This window comes from Arachis ipaensis, chromosome B4 (genome assembly GCF_059453495.1).
Source record: "Arachis ipaensis isolate K30076 ecotype BB chromosome B4, ASM5945349v1, whole genome shotgun sequence".
Classification (NCBI taxonomy): domain Eukaryota; kingdom Viridiplantae; phylum Streptophyta; class Magnoliopsida; order Fabales; family Fabaceae; genus Arachis; species Arachis ipaensis.
In genome coordinates, this window is record NC_142439.1 from 112,384,822 (window position 1) to 112,407,885 (window position 23,064).

The 23,064-nt window shown below is 32.4% G+C and overlaps 1 protein-coding gene across 1 annotated transcript; it reads left to right on the forward strand.

Annotated features, from left to right (window-relative positions):
* Positions 1 to 14,578: 14,578 nt before the first annotated feature.
* On the forward strand, positions 14,579 to 16,586 carry LOC107639553 (large ribosomal subunit protein uL2my, C-terminal part). Its single transcript, XM_016343088.3, has 2 exons — positions 14,579 to 14,690; positions 15,761 to 16,586. Exons 1-2 carry the CDS (start codon positions 14,609 to 14,611, stop codon positions 16,267 to 16,269), a joined length of 591 nt encoding a protein of 196 aa, XP_016198574.1. The 5' UTR covers positions 14,579 to 14,608; the 3' UTR covers positions 16,270 to 16,586.
* The last annotated feature ends 6,478 nt before the right edge of the window (positions 16,587 to 23,064 follow it).

Consider the following 23,064-nt stretch of genomic DNA (forward strand, 5'->3'; position numbering starts at 1 on the left):
TGCACTTGCTGGTTAGTTGTGCGAAGTTGTGATAAAGAATTAAGATTATGAACGTGCGTATTGAGTTTTTAGCGCCGTTGCCAAGGAATGGAACCATCACGATTTCTGCGCACCAATGATGTTGGAAGTGGCTGAAAAATTTGAAAAGGCATTTGCTCGTGTTGCTAGGGAAGATACTCATTTTGAAAGATACCTTGAAGATGATAGGGGGCCTCTTAGTGATGAATATTGGAGAAGAGCTCGTATCTTTATACATTTGTCACAAATTTTCTATCATGCAACGCTTTCATTCTCTAGTTCTTTGAATGTCACTTCAAATGCTTTTTTTCATGTATTGTGTAAGATATTATGTACTTTGAATAAATGGATTGCGAGTGATGATTTAGTATTGAATGGAATGGCATCAATGATGAAGGCTAAATTTGATAAGTATTGGGATAATTCTGGTCATTCTTATACTTCTACTCCTTTGACTTCAGTGAACAAGCCATCTCTGAACTATCTATTACTCGTTATTGTTTTTCTTGATCCGCTGTATAAATTGGAATATATTTAGTTTACTTTGTTGAGATGTATGGTCAAGGTGAGAAATCTTCAAGGATCTTTAGAAAATTGAAGGATATCATTGCTAAATTATTTGGGCAATATAGCATATGGAATCCGCGACCCCCTGAAGACTCTCAAGATGCTAGTATTTCTTCGGATACTATACCAAATCCTAGTGTAGAGATGAGTGAGAATGATAGTATTATGGTTGAAGATCCTATGAGCAAGTGGAAGCAAACTCAGAGGATAAAACTAAGTGAGCTGAAGAAAAATGAAATGGATAGGTATTTGGAAGATGAAGTGGCGGAAGATTTTAGTGGATTTGATATATTGAGGTGGTGGAGAGGAAAGACTTTGAGGTATTATGTTCTCTCTTGCATGGCTAGAGATATATTAGCCATTTCTCTTTCTACTGTGGCATCTGAGTCAGTTATTAGCACGGGAGGTTGTGTCCTTGACCCTTATCGCAGTTGTTTGAGTCCCACTACTATAGAGGCTTAAATATTGCACTCAAAATTAGTTGAACCTAGCTAAGATATTGGTTGAGCTTGATGAGGAGATGCCACTGTTGATTCAGGTATATAATGAATTGGTTCATTTATATTTTATTATTTGTTTTTTGTCTTTCGTTTTAGAGCATTGACATACCATGACATATTTTGTTATTGTTGAATTGAATAGAATTTTCTGGAGTTACTAGTGTCGGAGATCTTGAAGTTCAAAGTGGATTGCAACCTCATCAACCATCTTAAGTATTCAATAGTGCTTGTATTGGTATATAATAATTTATTATTCTAACATGTTTTACTAATTTTTCTCACTTGATATTTCTTAATAGGAATGAATGGTTACTGATATAGTGCCAATTGGAAGAGATATGTCAATTGGAACTTGCTGAGTTGCTCTTTTAGTGTGTTTTAGTATGCTGAGTTGCTGTTTTAGTATGATTTAGTATGATAAGAATTGCTGAGTTGCTGTTTTAGTATGTTAAATTGCTGATTTAGTGTGTTATTTCACCAAGTATTGTCATGAATTTTATGTTATCTTGTTTTTAATTTTTTATGTTGTACTCTAACTTAAAATAATTAAACTTAGATCTTGTGTTATTTTTTTTTTGTTATTCAAGAAAACTTTTATTGATAATATTTTAGGAGTAGATAAGTTTAAACAGGTGAAAAAATGGATTTTTTGGACATTTTTTTGCAAAAACAGCTAAACAAGGCCTTAAAACAAATTTCTAAATTATGTGGATATACCCGATATCCGATCCGACCTAAAAAATGTGGATATCGTATCCGATCCGATCCGATGGAAGCGGTGCAGATCGGATAAAATTTTAACCTATATCCGATCCGTGTGCAACCCTAATAGTGTGATAAAGTTACAAAATGAAGATAGATTAACAAAAACAAATGTTAGGTGAATAAGATTTTTTATTTGTCTGGTATTTAAACTAATACTAACTAATTTTTTTCACTAAGTAATTACCAAGGTTTTGAAAATCGAACTGGTCAGTAAACCACTTTAGTCACTGATTTATCAGTCCAACCAGTTTAACCGTGATTTAATAAGAAAAATCGTTCCATAATAAAATAATAAATAAATTATAAATAAATATCCTAAAATATCTTTTAAATTTAAAACCCCGCATAAAATATCATCAACTAAATGTAATTAATCATCAAAATATACAAAAAACTTGCCACAAATTTGTTGACAATTAACATAATTACACTTCCATTAAAAATAGTTGGATTGAATTACAATGCACAAGTTAAAGATAGAGAATATTGCTTTAATGTAGCTGAGTCAAAAAATAAAACAAAAAATAATAGTATTGCACAACAAACACAGCAGGACCTGAAACAAAAACACAACAGTTGAAACAAAAAGAATCCAACACAGAGGAGGGGCAGTAAGTCGGCGGAGATCGAGAGCAGGGACAGTGCAACCAAACAATGAATAAAACTTAAGAAACTTTGAATCAGTAACATAGGCAGTGCAAATTCAAGAAAATTTAATAAAATTTAACTATAAAAATAGGCAATAAAGTAGTAATAGAGTTATCAATTTAAATTTTATCATCAAATATAATCAATGAGCAAAGCCAATCAATCAAGCATTAACTGGACATTCGAAAAAAAAAAAGAATTAAAAGAACATTTAAATCACAGCAACAACACAGCAACACCAATAGAAACATTTAAAACAAAGCAACCAAAAAGAATATCTTAAAATCACCATGGTTGGAAACAATAATTTGATCTCAAAGAATTAAAAGCTAAGTTTCCAGAAAAGTGAAGAATACTCAAACCAAAGAACCTTCAATCACAGCTTAAACCGAAATTCACAATACCCTCAAATTGAAGCAGCAAGCAACTTGAAAATCAAAACACCAAAAAATAATTTCCAAGTAAAAGATTCAGATCACCAATCCTAACTAGAAATAAAATTAAATTTCAAGAACAAAGAAATCTAGAAGCCTAGAATAGAGCAGAGCAAATCCCGAGCAAGAGGGGGAACAACGCTGACCGGTGGAACAGAGCTAGCGCCGGCGATGGTAACAAGTAACTGAAGTAACAACAACAAAGTTTACATCTTAACTAACATTAATTATTCATAATTATTCAACAAAGTTCACGATTTAGCTTAGTAACTTCAGTTCACAGTTCACAGTTCACAGTTCACAGAAAAATCAAAAATCATAAATCATAGTTCACAGCTCACAGAACTTCACAAGATCTAAAATTATTCAATTATTGTTAAAAAAAATTATCTAGAAGATAGAAGAAGTCTTCAACAGAGCACGTAAGAAGGAGACACCGAGACAAGGCGCACCTTCAAACGGGATAGTGGCTGTGGTGGAACAGAGCTAGCGTCGGCGGCGGCGTGGCTGCGCGACGAAGGCTTCCACGTTCACACAGTGGCTGCATGATGGAAGGGAAGGAAGATTGCAATGGCTGCTGTGCAATGGAGAAGAAGTAAGGGAGCAGGTGATGGCTGTTCGAAGTTCCGATGGCAGCAGTAGCAGGCGGTGGCTAAACGGACGACCAGGAGCTCGATGAGAGGAGCCCTGGACTGAGTGTGAGGGAGGCACTAAGGCAGAGGCGCGTTCTGGATCAGGATTCGATTCTGGTTAGGGCTAGTTAGTGTAATGAAACGACGACGTTTGGTTCTTTATCCAAAAAATCGGCTAGGTCATGGTTCAGTTCGACCGACCGATTTCTGGCCGGTTCGATGATTCAATTGCGATTTTTAAAATTGGCGGTTATAACATTTGTTCGATTCATTTTTTGCAGTGGTTCACAATTCAATCGATTCGACCGACCGATCCGAACCGATTTTCAGAACATTAGTAATTACTGCTAACATTCTCTATGATGCAACTTAATTAAGTAGGCTATTTGACAAATATACTTGTTAATTTGATCAACTATTACCGAAAGAAAACACTGATGATGTTACAACTTATAAGCAAAACTAACTTCAAACATTAAAAATTAATTAAGAGTAAAGTATTATTTTTGTCTTTAATATTTGGAATAAGTCTTAAAATTGTCCCTAACATTTAAATTGTTCTATTTAAGTCCTTACCATTTCAAAATCATCTCAATATTGTCCTGCTATTAGTGATTTGTTAACAAAATTGACAGTGGGATAAAATTGAGACAATTTTAAAACGTTAGAGACTTAAATAATTAAGACAAAAAAATTGGAGATAAAAATGATACATTACTCTAAGAAGAATTACCAAATCAAGTAAAATGATATTGAATTGCATTATGAATTCAAGATTTTTACTCATGTAGAATGACTAGTATATAAACTTTCGAAAAAAAAAAAGAGCATGTACAAATATAATAAAGTAGAAATTATATCTTTTTATTTCTAATATACCGAACTTCTTTAATGTTTAATTTTATTAAACTTTATTTTTATTTTTTAATCAATTTTAATTTTATCTTCAATAATTTTAATTTTTTTACAATAGATAATTATTTATTTTATCTTTTAATTTTGTTCTTAATCAAAAATAAATTTACTTAGAGTAAAAGTAATATAATTAAGAATAAAATAAAAAAAATTATTTAGAATAAAAGTAAGGTGATTAAGAGTAATTTACTTAGATACAATTAAAAAATAATTAAATTATTATCTACCTAAAAATTTGATATTATTGAAGGATAGAATTAAAATATATTTTAAAATTAAAAATAAATTTTAACTAAATTAAACATTAAAGAATTTTGGTACATTAGAGACAAAAGCTATAATTTATACTTTATTGTATATGTATTATGCTTTTTTTTTCTTTTTCGAAAATTTATCTACTAGTCATTCTAGAAATCTTCTATAATGAGTAAAAATCTTGAATTCATAGTGGAGTTCATTCCGTTAAAATTTATTTTCTTTTTAATTTATTAGATAATTCTTCTAAGAGTAATATATCGTTTTTGTCCCCAATGTTTTCATCATATTTAAGTTCTTAACGTTTCAAAATTGTTTCAATTTTGTCCCGCCATCAATTCTATTAACAGATCCTTAATAGCATGATAATATTGAGATAATTTTAAAATGTTAGAGACTTAAATAAAATGATTTAAATATTAGGGACAATTTTAAGACTTATTTCAAATATTAAGGACAAAAACAATACTTTAAAATTTAAATTATACTAACTTTAAACTTAATGAAAATTTATCAACGACTAAAAGTATATATGAGAGTAGATATATAAACTAAAAGGGAAAGAAAGACTAAAACAACAATGTGTTAGGAAATTATTTTAATTTCCTAATTTTTGTGGGCAATATATATATTAATCATAATCATAAATTATGTTATTTTAAATTAAGTGACTTATATGATGGTGATCTCATTTATTGTTATAAATGCTAAATTGAATAAGTCATAATTACTTTTGATTTAGAATTAAATGAAAATAAAATCAGATATTATCTTTTATTCTTTAGATAATTATCTTTTGGATTTTAGATATATTATCTTTTAGACTTTAGATACTATTTTATTTGGGCTTTAGAGTTTAATGGGTGTCATGCTCAAATATAAATAGTACCTTCAAGGTTTCGGTTCCCAACATACGAAAGCCGCTTTTGTTGCTCTTTCCCATCAGAAGAGTCATAATTCAGCCCTATTAGGGATACAGAAGACTTTGGTTGAAGAAGATCGAAAGAACCACAAGATTGAGACAATCCTTCCATCAATCTCTGATCTCTAATTCCTTATTTCTATGAGTAAAGGTACGCTTCCGCATTATGATATTTTTGGTGATTTAATACGGATGATCTGGGTTAATAAAATAATTTATTCCAACAAGTGGTATCAGAACCATCTATGATTAAATCATTAAGAAATTATAATTTTTTTTATTTGAATTTGAATCTTAATTTGAGTTTGTGAAATTAGATTCAAATATGTGCTACTTTTGGATTGTGTAGCACATATTAATAAAACTGAAAGAGTACATAAAGAGTGTATAAAGAATACACAAATAGTACATGAAGAACACACTTACTATAAATTTTTTTTTGTATGCACCATGATTTAACCTGTGAATATGAATCCAGTTTTTTTTTAAGAAAAGGAAGGTTCTTCGTTTGTTTATCCTTTTTTTTATACCATTCTATATGGATTCATTCTTTTGGCAAATTCATTATTTTTTTTTTGTTTTGCATGGATTGAATCATAATGGTTGATTTTAATCTTAATGGATCAAAAAAAATTTTGGCATATGAATTTGTTGAACAGTTATAATTATGTCTTTTTTTAAGGTCTGAAAAGACACCATTATGATTTAATTCTTTTTGTAATTTAAATATTTTTTTAATTATTACATAAAGAAACTAGTAACAATTTGGATTATTATACCCACCTATTTTATAAAGATTTGATTTTGGAATAAATTGATTGAACATTATGCTCCCAAAGTAGCCTCTTTTGTGAAAATTGATTTATTTAAAACATTAGGAATATGGTGATATGTAATTCATCCAAATATTGGTCAGCCCAAAAGAAGGTCTATATTTGGCCGAATAACATACACATATTGATGATAAATACATGTTTGGGTAACTAATTAAGAATAAAGTAATGCTTATTATTTATGCAGACAATAATCGGCCCAAAGGAAGTTTATTGTTTGGCCAAATAATAAACATTGCACACTTTTGTTTATTTTCTATTAATTATGCGGTCAATAATCAGCTCAAAAGAAGGTTATTGTTTGGCCAATTAATAGAAAATATATGCGGTAATAAATAGGTTGCGAAGTTTAAGTTTTCATGTGTGCATTCAGTCGGTCCAAAGAAAGGCTTAATGTGTGACAGGAATTTTGACAATATTTGATTACTGCAATGAGAGTATATCACTTACAGTTAATTTTCTATCCAAAGATGGAAAATTAATATCGTTATAGATATCTCAATATGGATTTTTTTTCCATTATTTAACTAATATTTTCTGCATGTTCCTTTTTTGTTCTAATAAAGAAATTATGGCTTCAACTACCAATATTTCTGCACAAATTAGCAGTTTTTTTTATGCTGAATGGTTCAAACTTTGAAGTTTGGAAGGATACCGTAGAGATTATCCTCGATTGTATGGATTTAGATATAACTCTTCGAGAGGAGAAACCCACTTCCACTCCAGAAAATCTCAATGAGGTTAAAATAGAAAAGTGGGAGAGATCCAATCGAATGAGCATTATGATTATAAAACGCTCAATTTCCTGAGGCATTTCAGGGCTCAATTACTGAGGATAAAGATGCCAAATAGTTCCTGAAAGATGTTGAAAAATTCTTTGTTAAGAATGAAAAGGTGGAGGCAAGTAACCTTTTGAGCAAACTTGTCTCCATGAGGTATAAAGGTAAAAGGAACATAAGAGAGTACATTATGAAAATGTCTCATCTTGCTTCAAAATTGAAAGTACTAAAGTTAGAGTTATCTGAAGATTTACTTGTGCATTTTATTTTGATCTCCCTTCCTGCATACTTTGGGCAATTCAAAGTGAGTTATAACACTCTGAAGGACACTTAGTCCTTAAATGAGCTTATATCTCACTGTGTGCAAGAAGAGAGGCTACAACAAGATAAGACTAAAAGTGCTCACATGGCTTCATCTTCTCAGTATAAAAGAAAGCGTGATACTACTGCGGATGTGCCTTCTCAGCAGAAAAGGCTAAGAAACAAGATCAAGTTTCAACCTGTTTCTTCTGTAAGAAGGTGGGACACATGAAGAATGATTGTACCAAATATGCCACTTGGCGTGTAAAGAAGGGTATACTTTCTTACTTTCGTTTGTTCTGAGGCTAGTTTAAGTTATGCACCTGTTGATACTTGGTGGGTAGATTCTGCTGCTACTACTCATGTAAGTGTTACTATGCAGGGTTGCGTGTGAAGCCGACCCCCAAGTGACGCTAAAAGATACATCTATGTGGCAGACGACAATATAGTTGCAGTCAAAGTTATAGGAACCTTTAGATTATGTTCCACGAGTGGATTTTACTTGAATTTATTAGAGACATTTTATGTACCATCATTTAGACGGAATTTAGTTTCTATTTTTCATTTGGACAATCAAGTTATTTTTGTTCGTTCGGAAACAATAAAGTCAATCTCTTTTATAATTCGAATAATATTTGCTCTGGTCGTTTGGTGGATAATCTATATAGGCTTGATTTGAATTCCTATAATAATGAAATATTGCAAACAGGTACAAAACAAAAACTAAATGAGAATTCGGCATCATTATGGCACAAACGCCTAGGTCACATCTCTAAACAGAGAATTCAGAGGCTCGTATCGGATGGAATTTTTATACCCCTAAATTTGGCAGACTTTGAAGTCTGCATTGAGTGCATAAAGGAAAAAAGGACAAACGAAAGAAAATTAGGTGCCAAGAGAGCTAAAGATGTCTTAGAACTGATACAAACCAATATATGTGGCCCATTCCCTACTGTCTCTTGGAATGGACAACGGTACTCTATTACGTTCATAGATGATTACTCTCGTTACGGGTATCTATATTTAATTCATGAAAAGTTGCAAGCCTTGGTGTTTTTAAGTCTTTCAAAATTGAAGTTGAACTTCAACTTGGAAAGAAAATTAAAGCTGTCAAATCTGATCGTGGTGGTGAATACTACGGAAGATATGACGGTTCAAGTGAGCAACGTCTTGGACCTTTTGCTCTTTTTCTAGAGGAGTGTGGTATTGTTCCGCAATACACCATGCCAGGCAAACCTAGTATGAATAGTGTTGCAGAGCAAAGGAACCGAACTCTTAAGGACATGGTGAGAAGTATGATTAGTCATTTTTTCTTGTCTGATCACTCTGGGGATAAGCCATAAAGACCGCAGTGTACATCCTTAATAGGGTGCCAAGCAAAGCAGTTAACAAAACCCCTTATGAAATTTGGATTGTGAAAAGACCCAGTATAAAGCATTTGCACATTTGGGGATGTCTAGCTAAGACGCGACCTTATAGGCCGCATGAAAGAAAATTGGACTCAAGAACCATTAGTTGCTACTTTGTTGGTTATGCTGAGCGTTTATGGGGGTACAAGTTTTATAATCCTGCATCAAGGTCTATTTTTGAAACGAAAAATACAAAATTTCTTGAGGATGTTGAGTTTGGAAGGGAAAGAAATATTAGGAATGTTGTTTTTTATAAGGATTCTGTAACTGATAATGATCTAGTCTTTGTATCTATTATTGTTCAAGATACAGTTATAGTACAAGAGCACAATAAGAATCCTACTGTAGATTCAGTTACAGTACAAGAGAACAATGAGAATATCATTATTTCTCAAGATATTGCTACAGTATAAGAAAATAATGAGAATCCTCCTCAATCCCAACCCATACAACAAGCTCAACAACCTCAAGAAGTGTCATTAAAGAGATCCAACAGAGAAAGGAAAAAATCTATCTATGGTCTCAAATAAGCTTCCCATCAATGGTATCACAAGTTTCATCAAGTCATTACCTCATATAGTTTTGAGGTAAATATCATAGATGAGTGTGTATACTACAAGTTCAGTGGGAGTAAATACATCTTTTTGGTCTTATATGTTGAAGACATTCTACTTGCCAGTAACGATATAGGCTTGTTGCATGAAACTAAAAAATTTCTATCGGACAAATTCGAAATGAAAGATCTTAGTGATGCTTCTTTTGTATTAGGAATCGAGATACTAAGAGATCACTTTTAAGGCATTCTTGGATTATCACAAAAGAACTATATTGAAAAGATTTTTAGTAGATATGCCATAAAAAGTTGTAGACTAATGGGCACACCCATAGCTAAAGGAGACAAGTTTAGTCTCTAGCAATGCCCAAAAAAAGATGATCTTGAGAAGACAGCAATGCATGATAAACCTTATGCATCAGTATTAGTGAGCCTAATGTATGCTCAAGTCTCCACACGTCCCAATATATCATTTATAGTGGGAGTGTTGGGTAGATACTTGAGCAATCCGGACATGGATCATTGGATAGCTGTTAAAACACATAATGCGTTATCTGAAGAGAATAAATGATTACATGCTTATTTATCAGAGATAAAAAAATTTGGAGATCATTGGGTACTCTGATTCCAATTTCATGGCATATGGTTGCGAAACTTTGTCACTGAGCTTCATATAGTAGATGACATTGAAAGGCCATTAAAGATATTTTGTGACAATAAATCAACATTACTAAACTCCAACAACAATAAGAGCTTGACAAAATCGAAGCATATAGACATCAAGTTCTTAGTTGTCAAGGAGAAAGGTTAAGAAAAGCAGATTTTCATAGAACATATAGGAACAGAGTATATGCTAGCAAACCCATTAACCAAGAGATTGATCCCTAAAGTCTTTTATGAGTACACTGCTCGGATGGGTGTCAATATTTGTGATGCCATGGTTTAGTAGGAGTTTATTTTATGGTATATGTCCTATAACAGATATTGAATTATTTTCTGCAGAATTAAGTTGATGGTTTATTTCATATTATGTGAATTTGTTTTGCGTTTGATCTTAATAAAGTTTTAAAGTTAGATCAGCTGGAAATAGACATGCATGAGATCACTTGGCATGTAATTTCCATATTTCTCATCCAAATTTGATCTATGTCGTTAAATACATTATTATGGTGATCATCGTGGTTTAGTCATGGCACTAATGTGATAAAAGCTACGGTAATTCCATATCTAATGTATGAGACGGACCATATTATTAAAGTAATAAGGGAAATAGCATTCAGATGCGCGCATAAAGTTTATAAGATGTGATTATGTCAAGAAAGAATATATGTATAGCCCAAGTGGGAGATTGTTAGGAAATTATTTTAATTTCCTAATTTATTTGTGGGCAATACATATATTAATCATAATCACAAATTATACTGTTTCAAATTAAATGACTTATATAATGGTGATCTCATTTATTGTTATAAATGCTAAATTGAATAAGTCATAATTATTTTTGATTTGGAATTAAATGAGAATAAAACCAGATATTATCTTTTGTTCTTTAGATAATTATCTTTTGGATTTTAGATATATTATCTTTTGGATTTTAGATACTATTTTATTTGGGCTTTAGGGTTTAATGGATGCCATGCTCAAGTATAAATAGTGCCTTCAGGGTTTCGGTCCCCAACATACCAAAGCCGCCTTTGTCGCTCTTTTCCCATCAAAATAGTCACAATTCATCCATATTAGGGATATAGAAGGCTTTGGTTGAGGAAGATCGACAGAACTACAAGATTGAGACAATTCTTCCATCAATCTCTGATCTCTAATTCCTGATTTCTATGAGTAAAGGTACGCTTCCGCATTATGATATTTTTGGTGATTCAATAATATGGATCATCTGGGTTAATAAAATAATTTATTCCAACACAATAGCCATAAAACTTGCTGCCACAAGAAATCGTTCCAATGCAACGCGTATTTCGATGATGCCGACAATTAAAAGAACGAAGAAGAGGCAATCCAAAATGGTGGTGATGGCAGAAAGGAGCATAACTATGTGAAGCACCTTGAGGTTAATGATCGCATGACAAGCATAACTGATAACCTCTCCGTCTTTGATAAGCTTGAGGGTAAGTTTGAGACCTGCATTAGCAGCAACGAAAACAAAAGGAAACCGAAGGAGACCACCTCAAAGAAAAGAATCACTTTGACTATGCCAACCTCCATCTCACACGCAAAGCGGGGCTCCAAGTTGTGCTACCGTAGTGTGGTAAAGTCGAGATCAATAAGTCTACCACAGTCAAGAATGAGTTAACGTCAATAAAATTGTCCATTGTCATCTCGTGCATGCTCTTCATCTGTGGTTTGTATGTAAGGATGGCAATTCGGACTGACCTGTGCCAACCTATCCTACCCTAGCTGAACAAGACGAGTTTTTCAATGGTTGATTGGGTATGAGGGATAAATTTGGGTAAGACTAGCTTATTCTTGTTTGGGTATAAGGTGGGTATGAGTAATAATCATTTCAGTATGGGAGTAAATATAGGGAGTCACTTAGATAAAGATGTCAAAAACGTCTTTTTAAAGATGTTTTTTAAAAGTTAAAATTTAACATATATAATCAATTAAACTGTGTTATTTTTATTTAAATTAGACTGGATAAATCAGTTTAGTCAAAAAATTAATAAATTTAATTTTGAACCAGTATAAATTAATATTTTTTTTTATAAAAAATGACTACAATATTCTTATTATAAAAATAACTAAAATATCCCTATTATATATATATATATATATATATTAATTTTGAAAATTCTAAATCCTAATCGTATGACGACAGAGAAAGAAAATGTTAAAATTTAGGATTCTCAAAATTAATATATATAATAAGAATATTTTAGTCATTTTCTATAATAAGAGTATTGTAGTCATTTTTTATAAAAAATAATATTAATTTAGACCGATTCAAAATTTGATTCACCATTTTTCGGTCAAATTAATTTGTCTGACCTAATTTTGACAAAAATAATACGATTTAATCGATTCTATGTGTTAAATTTTAATTATTAAAAAACATCTTTAAAAAATACATTTTAAACATTTTTATCGGAGTGGCTCGCAAAATGAAAATATCAATAGATAATAGGATAAAAAATAAGGCAATGCGTGGGTATTTAGAACGGAATTTGTGTATTTAATTACCCCTCCTGCCTTGTCTCGTTACCATCTCTATCTTATTCTAAAGAGGAATAATTTATAGCAAACAGATTTTTTTATTCTGAAAAAATATAAATATAAGTGATTAACCCATCTATATATTTATTTTACATTTAAGTCGGTATTAATTAATTTTCTATATTTTTTATTAAAATTGTTGGCTCCTAGCTAGTATTTTTGTTTAGAAGGCATTGTTAATCAAATAGGGATACCTTCATAAATGTCAAATTAGAATTAAGTATAATAAAAAGAAAAGATGACAAGGGAAAGAAGTTCTTATTATTCGCTGAACCCATGCTTTAACCTCAAAATCATTTTTTCCATATCTATCCACTTATATGCCTGTCACTGCATTTTATTTTCTCTCTCAATATATTAAATGTAAGAACGAAGCAGACTAATTTTAATTTTAACAATATGTAAAAGAAACAGAGCGATGATCCACGAATAATAAAATTAAAGAGACAAGCTCAAGAAAAATTAACTCTTGAAAATGTACAATTCGTACATAAACTTTACGCATTATTCTCATCTGTTTTCGTTACATTAGTGAACAGAAAAATGGACATTAACCTAAACACTGTATATGTTTATACCCTTCAAGGCAAAGAATTCTATTAAACATATAAACATTTCTAATTTGGAACTAATTAAAGGGGGAGTTTCATTCGAATTTCATACCACCCTCTCTTGCACAAACCAATGAACTTCCATCCAGCCTTAGCAAAATTAAATCCAGCTTGGTGAACTTGCTTTAAATCTCCTAGAAGAGATTGTTTTGATGACTCTTTATCCATATCCAACAAAGTAAAGGTGTTACACTAGCAATTGAAGAGAGAATGTTAGCTTCTAATTAATTAATTACATTCACATTGTTTGTTGCTTTAATTTGATTTAGGATCACTTTTATATTGCAAGTTGAGGTGGTTGTTGTGAACTGGCTAAATAGTAATACTAAAATTAAAGTAGTATACTTTTTGTACTGTCTTTCTCCATTGTTATTCACTAGTTCCACAATCGTTTTAACCGTGGTAACTGTGCAAAGTTAATTATGGAAATCTTTTTCGGCCGCATTATAGTAATTATATACTTTATAGTAGTGTGTTATAGTTTTGCCTTTTTGGTTTGATGTAGTGTATTAACAAATTCTTCTATTTTTAGCTAGAATGAGAAAAAAAAAAATTCGGTTATAGTATTCTAGAGTGTTGGTAAGATATACTTGGAGCTTCATTACCCAATAATAACAATGACAATATTTAAATGAAATATATATCTATTTTGTCTTTTATATTTTTTTTCGCAATCTATATAATTTTATTCAGTTTGTTTTAGTCCTAATTCATCATCTTAATTATTATTTTAATATATAAAAAAGCAAAATTTCAAATATATATGTTATTTATTTGAAAACATTAAAATTTTAAAATTCAAAATTTTTTATTTAAAAATTAAAAAAATAATTAGAAGGATAAATTTAAACTTTTAATCATTTTCAAATTTTTTTTAATACATTTTTTTGTTAAGTATAAGAGAAGCAAGCATGGATGCCTTGTTTGGGCCATTTATCCCAACTGATATCAATGCTTCTTGCCTTGTGTATTGGTAATTTATTGGCCAATAATTAACTTTTAAATAAAGCTTTGACTTGCGACGAAATAATTGTTAGCATGCAGGATTGAAAGATATCGTGAAAAAAAAAAATAGTGAATACATAGATTTGCAGTAAAGTATTTTATTAAAAAAAAAAAACCAAATAACCGAGTTGGGCCATATGTAGACATAGTTGGGCCTGAGGCCCAAAGAAAGGAAGTTGCATACCTCACACTGTCATCCCTGACGCCGTAGCAACGCATTCTGATTTCTGAGCCATGGCTGTCTCACTATGGAGAGCTCGCTTAGCTTCCTCTCTTGTCGCCAATCTCACCAACACTCTTCGCCGTTTCTCTTCCGGTAACCCTTTCTTCCCTATAATTTCAACAAAATCACAACTTTGTCTTAGCATGATGCACGTTATTCAATAGAGTCAGTGAAATTTGAGATATTGGTGTTTCCTTTCAATTTTTTTATTTTATTTTATTTTATAAGATTTGATTTATTTTTTCAGCCTTGTAGAAATAAAAACATATTCATTTCCATGTATTTAGGATCAAATTTAATTGTGTTAAGTAACATTTGTTAATTTTAGTGAACATTATGAATCTGATGTTATAGGCATTTTAACTATCTTGAAAGAAAGAACCGGTGATTTGGGGAAGATCTCTATGTTAACTTAAGATTAGGGTTTATGCCTTTATTCATGCTGACAAATCCAAGTATTTTTCAAGTGAGATGAATAATATTGTGCGAGTTGTTATTGTTATTTTTTAACCTGCACAACCAATTTTATCATAGCCAATATAAGATGAATGTATAAGGTTATGGGATTCAGTTTCATACTTTCATGCTTATAATCAAGGTAGGCGAAGAAAGTGACCCAATGCACATTCTCTCTCTTCTGTTTATTACTTTTTATTTGAGAATTTCTTAGGTGTTCCGACATCAAATGAGAATTTTTGCTTTGTTTCATTTATGGTTTGACATATCAACAATATTGGAAACCGAAAGAGAGAGGGTCTTATTGGTGTTTTTTTTTTTAATTTTGAAAATTTAATTTTTAACAATAAAGATAACCTGTGTGTCACAGGATCAATAGAATAGAGCAAGAACTACATTTGCTTCTCTTGGAGCATCTAAGAATTTCTCATTTATATAAAAATATACAAATCAAGCACCGGATATTTTGATATCCGAGTATATAAGATTTTGTCTTTTCTTATGTTCATAAATCATAATGTTTATGAGTTCTTGGAATAGATATTAAATATCTTCCAAAATCCTGCAAGTATTTTTGCTTGTGGCAGCAGTGAGTTGTATACATTTTGATACTCTTGTCCTACTGGAATGGAGACTCTAGTTTTTATGCTGTTGGCATATTTCTGTGATGTTTCATTGTTCCTCACTCTTCATGCATGTTGTTGCAGACACAAATGCTCATAATGCTCGAGAGAGCATGATGAATCAGATGATGTATTCCGATATAAATTCTCGAATTGGGAGTTGTATGCCATTATCTTCTATGCGAATTGGAACTATCATTCACAATATCGAATTGAACCCGGGGCAAGGTGGCAAGCTGGTTAGAGCTGCTGGAACTTGTGCAAAAATCCTGAAAGAACCCACATCAAAATACTGTCTTATCCAGCTCCCCTCGGGTGTTAAAAAAATGATTGATTCTCGTTGCAGGGCCACCGTTGGTACTGTCTCAAATCCAAGCCACGGAGATAAGAAGCTTAGGAAGGCTGGACAAAGCCAGTGGCTTGGCCGGAGACCAGTTGTTCGAGGAGTGGCCATGAATCCAGTAGACCATCCTCATGGTGGAGGAGAGGGTAAGAGCAAGAGTAGTGGTCGGTGGGGAAAAGGATCTCGAACTCCTTGGGGTAAGCCGACTAAGAGTGGATTCAAGACCGGGCCCCTGAAACGCAGGAAGTAGAATCCAATATTCACTATATATGCTTTTCATGCTTCAAATGTTAACTGCTTGTAATAATTGTAGTTATGGAAATTGTTGCTTCTGCTTAGGAGAAGTCTCTACTTGTAGTCCTGGAATGAATACGTTAAGCCAATTTTTGGATTCTTCGGGTGCCAGTTGTACAGATGTGAAAGTAAAATGATTTTGGAATTTTTCCATTTTTCTCAAGGGTTTGCACTTGCATTCATGTTAGCGTTGGTCGCGAACACCAGAACTTGATAGCTTATGTACTCACTTATTTGAAAACATTCATTATTCTTGAGCTGAAGTTTGCAATACTTATCTTGTGCTTTAATTAGTTTGAGATTCATTTTTTGCTTGCATGGTCATTACTACCGTGTAGAACGAAAATTCGTTCTATATGTGTAGAAGACAGATGTCGAACTCTCATGCAATAATATAAAGAGAGAATAGTGATACCGCAGGTGACCATTACTGCAATGAAACAGTAGAGTCAGAGCCAATACAGAGCTTTGTGTAATTTAACAAGATGTAAGTGTCGTAGTTAATTGTTTTATTGTTTAATTTATCAGGCTTTGATTATTGGGTTTAAAACTTTAAATGGTTCGGGATGGCCCACGTTTGTGCCTCTGTCACTGTGTTCTGGGTGGGTCCAGGCTGATTGTTTACTAACATATGCACCATGGAAAACTATAGTTGAGGTGAGGCCAACATGTTTGTAATAATAACTAGTGTAAGACCTGTGTTAGGCACGATTCAAATGTTAATCTATTATAAAAATTTGTTGCTATATATCCCTTAATATTAATAGTTGTTATTTTTAAGTAGAAAAGAATCTCGTATACAAAAATCTAAAAAAATCTATTATAAAGATTCATTCTTTTCTTTACGGAAGTCTAAAAATGATGATATTTTCCAAATTCATATTTGTAGATACCACTTAAATAATGATCTATTATATTTCTGTGTTAAAGTATATTTTGTTGCACTATTTAGCTGATCGAAAATGTTTGGTAATCAAAGAAAATCAGTCAAAAACAGTCATAATTTGTCTTATTTAATATTTATTAATTGTTGCGATAATTAATGAATGTTAAATAAAGTAACTTTTAACTGTTCTTTTTTTATCTCCCTAACATTACCGTTAACTGATATATTCTCAAAAATACTTAAAATTTTAATAAAAATGGTTTAATTTGATCTCACACAGACAATGAATACTAAAAAAAAAAAAAGTAAAAATGAGACATCTAGTTATATTATTAGACCGTAATTTAAATTACTCTGTTTATGATAAATGTGTTATTAAGTGATAAGATAACATACAACAGAAAATAATTGTATTGTGTGTATCGTTTAATATATAGCAATAGTGTTGCTTTGTTTGCAGGTGCTTAGACCGTTTTTTATTTACGTCATCTCATGTTAAAAACATAAATAAACTCCATATACACGTTCTACTTGATTTTGCAAGTTTAATGACATGACAAATTCATATTATAAAAAATATTTTAATTAGTTGCTACAATTTCTTTTCTAAAAGAAACTTAATATGCGATAAAATTACAGGTTACAATAAATTCCTTCACAATTTTTTTAAAACGCTAATTTTTAATTTTGATACTAAGGATTCTTTTAAAACTTCCTTCAATTGAGATACTGAATTTGCTCCAATTATAATTCTTCCAAAAAAATATGCATAATTCTTTGATATAGTAAATTTTGACCTTCACTTTTGTCATTAATAAAAACACTAAAATAATAGTTATAAACATAATTTTCACGACATTTTTTATTTTCTAATAAAAATATTGTTACTATGTACTAACTGGTATTTCCAAATGAATATGCAAAATTTTTTATATGCAATGCATGTAAACCTTGTTCTAGAAAGTTTTTTTTATAATAAGATTAGTTAATTTAGTCATATGACCTCCTAAAAAGTAGCAATTGTTGACTTAAATTCAATCTAAATAGTTCTAAGTACACTTGATCTATTTAAACATAAAATTTTTAATTCAAGATAAAATTATTTTACTGCAATCATGCTAAAGACTCAATGATTTCACTTCAAATACTTTTAAATATGTGAAATTTGTTAGAAACAAGAGACTAAATTGGAGAAAAGATTGTGTATTATTTAAAGTTGTATTTGAAGTACAATGTACAAGGGGTATATATATAGTCGCTAGAATAATTAAAGTAATAAAAGCACAAAATCCTACAATTAATATACAGATATGCTATATAAATATAAATGATACTAATTAATTCTAATGATTCTCTAACATCCCCCGTCAAATTCAAGTGGGAGCTAAAGACACCATCTTGAGTTTGGATAATAGAGTCTGAAAACGAGTTGGATGATGAGCTTTCGTGAAGAGATCAGTAGCATGATCCAGTGTTCCAACAGCGATGAAACGAACAGCATTGAAGAGAGAATTTTTGTGTGGTCTAGAATTCAGAATAAATTTCCGTTGTAAGTATAGCTTCTAAACCGACAAAAGTCCTTTCTTACAAACGTTTTGGTTGTCACAAGTAACAAACCCCTTAAAAATTGATAACCGAAGTATTCAAACCTCGGGTCGTCTTCTCAAGGAACTGCAGGGAAGTATGTTCTTATTATTGGTTATGAAAATTGTAAATTGGGGGTTCGAAGATGAGGGTCAAGTAATTTAAATTGCAATTGAAATAAGTAAAAGACTGTAAAGTAAATAAATAACTGTAAAACACACTTTTGGCAAGGTATGAGAAATTAGAAGTCCTATCCTAGTTATCCTTATCAATGATGGTGAAAATTGAATCTTAATTCCACTTAGTTAACATTTGCTAGAGCAAGGGAAGGTCAAGTGACTAATTAGTTAGATGCTCAAATCCTAGTTAATCCCTAAGAAAAGATTGGGATTATTGAAGTTTAATTCAATTAGCAAAGATAACGATTATCAATCATGTTTGAGTTTGATAACTCCTGAGTTACTGATTTCTTAACCAAGACCAAAAGGGAAAAGTAAATCTACTGGAATAAAAATGTCTTCAGATTGGGAATAACAATAACATAAATAAAAGAGAGTAATTGTAAACTGAAATACCTCAAATAACATTAATTCAAAAGAGTAATCTGTAACATAGAAGAATTCATAAATAAATTAAGAAGACAAGTAATTAAAAAGGAATATTGAACCTGATAAAAAGAGATAATTCTGAAGGTAAAAGAAATCCTAATTCTAAATCCTAATCCTAAAGAGAGAGAGAGAGGAGAGAATCTCCCTCTCAAACTAAATCTAAATCATGAAAACTAACTAATTGGAGACTCTCCCTTCGAATGAATGCATTCTCCCACTTTATAACCTCTGATTTGTGCCTTCTAGACTTGAATTTGGGCCAAAAAGGGCTTCAGAAATCGTTGGGAGCGTTTTCTGTAATTTCTAGTGCGTGGCCTCTGTCACGCGGCCGCGTGGGTCACGCGGTCGCGTCAATTGGAGTTTTCCTTGTCACGCGGTCGCTTCAATCATGCGTCTGCGTCATATGCGTTTCGCTTAAGGCGCGCGGTCGCGTCAATCACGCGGCCGCGTCGTCCATGCGATCGCGTCACTGCTAGTTTCTTCAAAAACTCCGTTTTATGCTTTCCTTCCATTTTTGTATGTTTTCTTTCCATCCTTTAAGTCATTCCTGCCTTAGAAGATCTGAAATTACTCAACACACGAATCACGACATCGAATGGAAGTAAAAGGGCAATTAAAATAATTACTTTTAAAGCATAGGAAACATGTTTTTCACATACATCACATAATAAGGAAGGGAAAGTAAAATCATTCAATTTATATGAATAAGTGAGTGAAGGATTGAATAAATCACTTAAATTAGGCACAAAATATATCATAAAATATGGGTTTATCAACCTCCCCACACTTAAACAATAGCATATCCTTATGCTAAATCCAAGATAAAGAGTAAGGTAAGGTTGAAGTGGTGGAATCTCATGCAATGCAACCTATTCTAAATGCAACTACCTAAATGAATCATGCAATTCTAATTTTTATTTACTTGTATATAAAACTTACATGTAGTTAAATTAATTCACATTCTCAAGGAATTATATATGCATAGCCAAACCTTAGATAGTGATAAAGCACTTTTACAATTGAGATGGGAAAGAAAAAATATTTTACAAACTTGCAAGACAATTAATAATTTAAGCACGGATATATGTTGATGAGTTATTGAACCCTCACTGGATTTTATGTTTATTCTCTAGTCACTTAGTGTTTATTGGGTTAATCACTCTATTCTTCTTTTTATCCTTACTTTCTATAACTTTGTTCTTCATCTAACCAATCAACAATTATAAAATATAGGCATACAAAAATCATGAGGTCTTTAATTAAGGTTGTAATGGGGCTAAGGTAAAGGTAAGGGTATATGTATAAGGCTAAGTGAGCTAATTAAGTGAATCCTTGATTAGTCTAAGATCTCACCTAACATACATATTTTGTAAAGCAAAGCTTCTTTACCTATTTCCCATATTTTTCCCACTTTTTTATGTTACATGCTCATATTTTAATTTTGTCCGATGTGCATTGCTTTATTTTGTATTTGGGGAATTCTTTTGTATTCCCTTTATTTAAATACTGAAAAATAAATATATATTTTTTTATTATTTTTTTTTAATGCACATGGTAATTCAGTTATTTTGATTTCACATGAGCATGCTTCCCAAAATTTTTATTTTGAATTATTTTTATTCTTTTTAACTTTCTACCCTTTGTTTTTATCATCCATGTTCCCAATAGGTTTCCCTACTTACACAACACACAATTTCTATCTTAAGCTAACCAAGGATTCAACTTGAGATTTTTATTTTGTTTTTCTGCTTAAACCTAGTAATGTGGTTATAAAACAAGAGGGGTTTTAAAGGCTCAAGGGGGCTAACAAGGGTGGTGTAAAAGGTAGGCTAATTTGGGATAAGTGAGCTAGAATCAAACAATGGCCTCAATCACTTTCTTGGTATGTATCTATATTTTATAATCGGACATATAGATTAAAACAAAGTAAAGAACACCAGAATAGAAAAAAAGAAGGGCGGAACACACATGAATAAAATATTATGGTTTAAATGTAACCATACAATTAGGCTCAAAACTCACAGGCTGTGTGTTCTCTAACTCAAAAATCATATATCAGTTATGTATGTCATGCAAGTAAAATTAAGAGTTCCCATTATTCTCAATGTAAATCTTAAGGTGGCTTTAAAGTTCTAGTGTTTCTCCTTGATGAAATGTTGTTAACTAACTAACATGTAATGCTATATATACAAGGTGTGGGTTGTTTTTATTCTGTTAAAGTCTCTAGTTTACTTCCTTTTTATATTTTCAATTTAAACTAAGTTATCTTATGCTAAAAAGGGTAAACTATACTAATCAATCCACATTTTCTATAACTAATAAGTTAGAATTGCAACTAAACTAAATGGCTAAAATATAAACTAAAGTGCAACATGCAGAAATATAGTAAAAATACATGAAAATAGCAATGTATAAGTACTGAGAAAAAAAATAAAAATAAAGAGAAAAATACAGAAAAAGAACAAAATAAAATAATAAGGGTCTGTAGTGGTTCACCAAAAATTATGCCAGAGATGGCGACCTCCCCACACTTAAAATGAAGCATCGTCCCTGATGCTCACTCAAGCAGGGTGTGAAGGGGTGTCATCACCGGAAGGATGGGTAGCTGGAGGCTCTGTGGTGGTGGTCTGAAGATCAGCCTGCTACAAAGGAGGTGCTGACTGAATAGGAACCTCTGGGTCTGCAGCCTGAATCTGATGCGGGGCCTCCTGATGTGATGCAACCTACTCTGTGCCTGCCTGCGCAGCCTCTCTCCGGGGGTGGGTCTCCGCCTCGTGGTCATCCCCCTCCTCCTCAGATGGCTCTGATGGGGACTTAGGGATGGCAAAATTCCCCGAGACGCGGGGATCCCTGCGGGGACTGCCCCGAATGAGGATCCGATTGTGGGGAATTTTCCCCGCGGGGATGGGGATGGGGGACGAAATTCCCCCGAAGCAGGCGCGGGGACCCGAGCGGGGATCCCCGCCCCGTCCCCGCTATTCCCCGAAATTTATGAATTCCTTGAATTATCCTTAATAGTTTATTTCTCATATATGTTTTTTAGACATTTCTCACACACACATATATATAAAAACCCAAAACTCCTAATCTTTATTTGCATAACCCTTCTTCAATTCAGAGATTCCTAAGGCAGTCCATACTTTATCCAACCTCTCTGCAGCCACCCCCTCGTCACCCTTCTCACCGCATCGTCACACCTCACCGTGCCATCACCCTTACCGCATCGTAATTTATTTTTGCGACGTTCCTTTTCGTAACTCTGCCGTCGTGTCCATTCTCCTCTCTGTTGCCGCGTCTCCCACCTCATCTACTACTTTGTCCTTTGGCTCGTCGTTGCGTCCCCATTGTGTTATTTCGAAAGAAGTCACCATTGTGTCATTTAGACTTTTTTGTATAAAATCTTGTAGTTTTTGTATAAGATAGATACTTGTAGCTCTATTCATATAGAAATTAATAATTAGTTAGAACTATTATGTACATGGGGAATGGGGTCCCCGCGGGGAATGGGACCCCGTGGGGAATGGGGATGGGGAGCAATATTCCCCCACGGCGGGGAATGGGGCGGGGATGGGGAGCAAATCTGAGGGCGGGGATGGGGAGCAGGGAGGCATCCCCCGCCCCCGCCCTGCCCCATTGACATCCCTAAATTGATGGGGTGTCAGGCTCGGAGGGG

Excerpts from the sequence above, each read along its gene's own strand:
- LOC107639553 (XM_016343088.3), top strand. The coding sequence starts at position 14,609 with ATGGCTGTCTCACTATGGAGAGCTCGCTTAGCTTCCTCTCTTGTCGCC. Across the intron at positions 14,691-15,760 it reads TCTTCGCCGTTTCTCTTCCG|ACACAAATGCTCATAATGCT; the intron begins GTAACCCTTTCT and ends ATGTTGTTGCAG.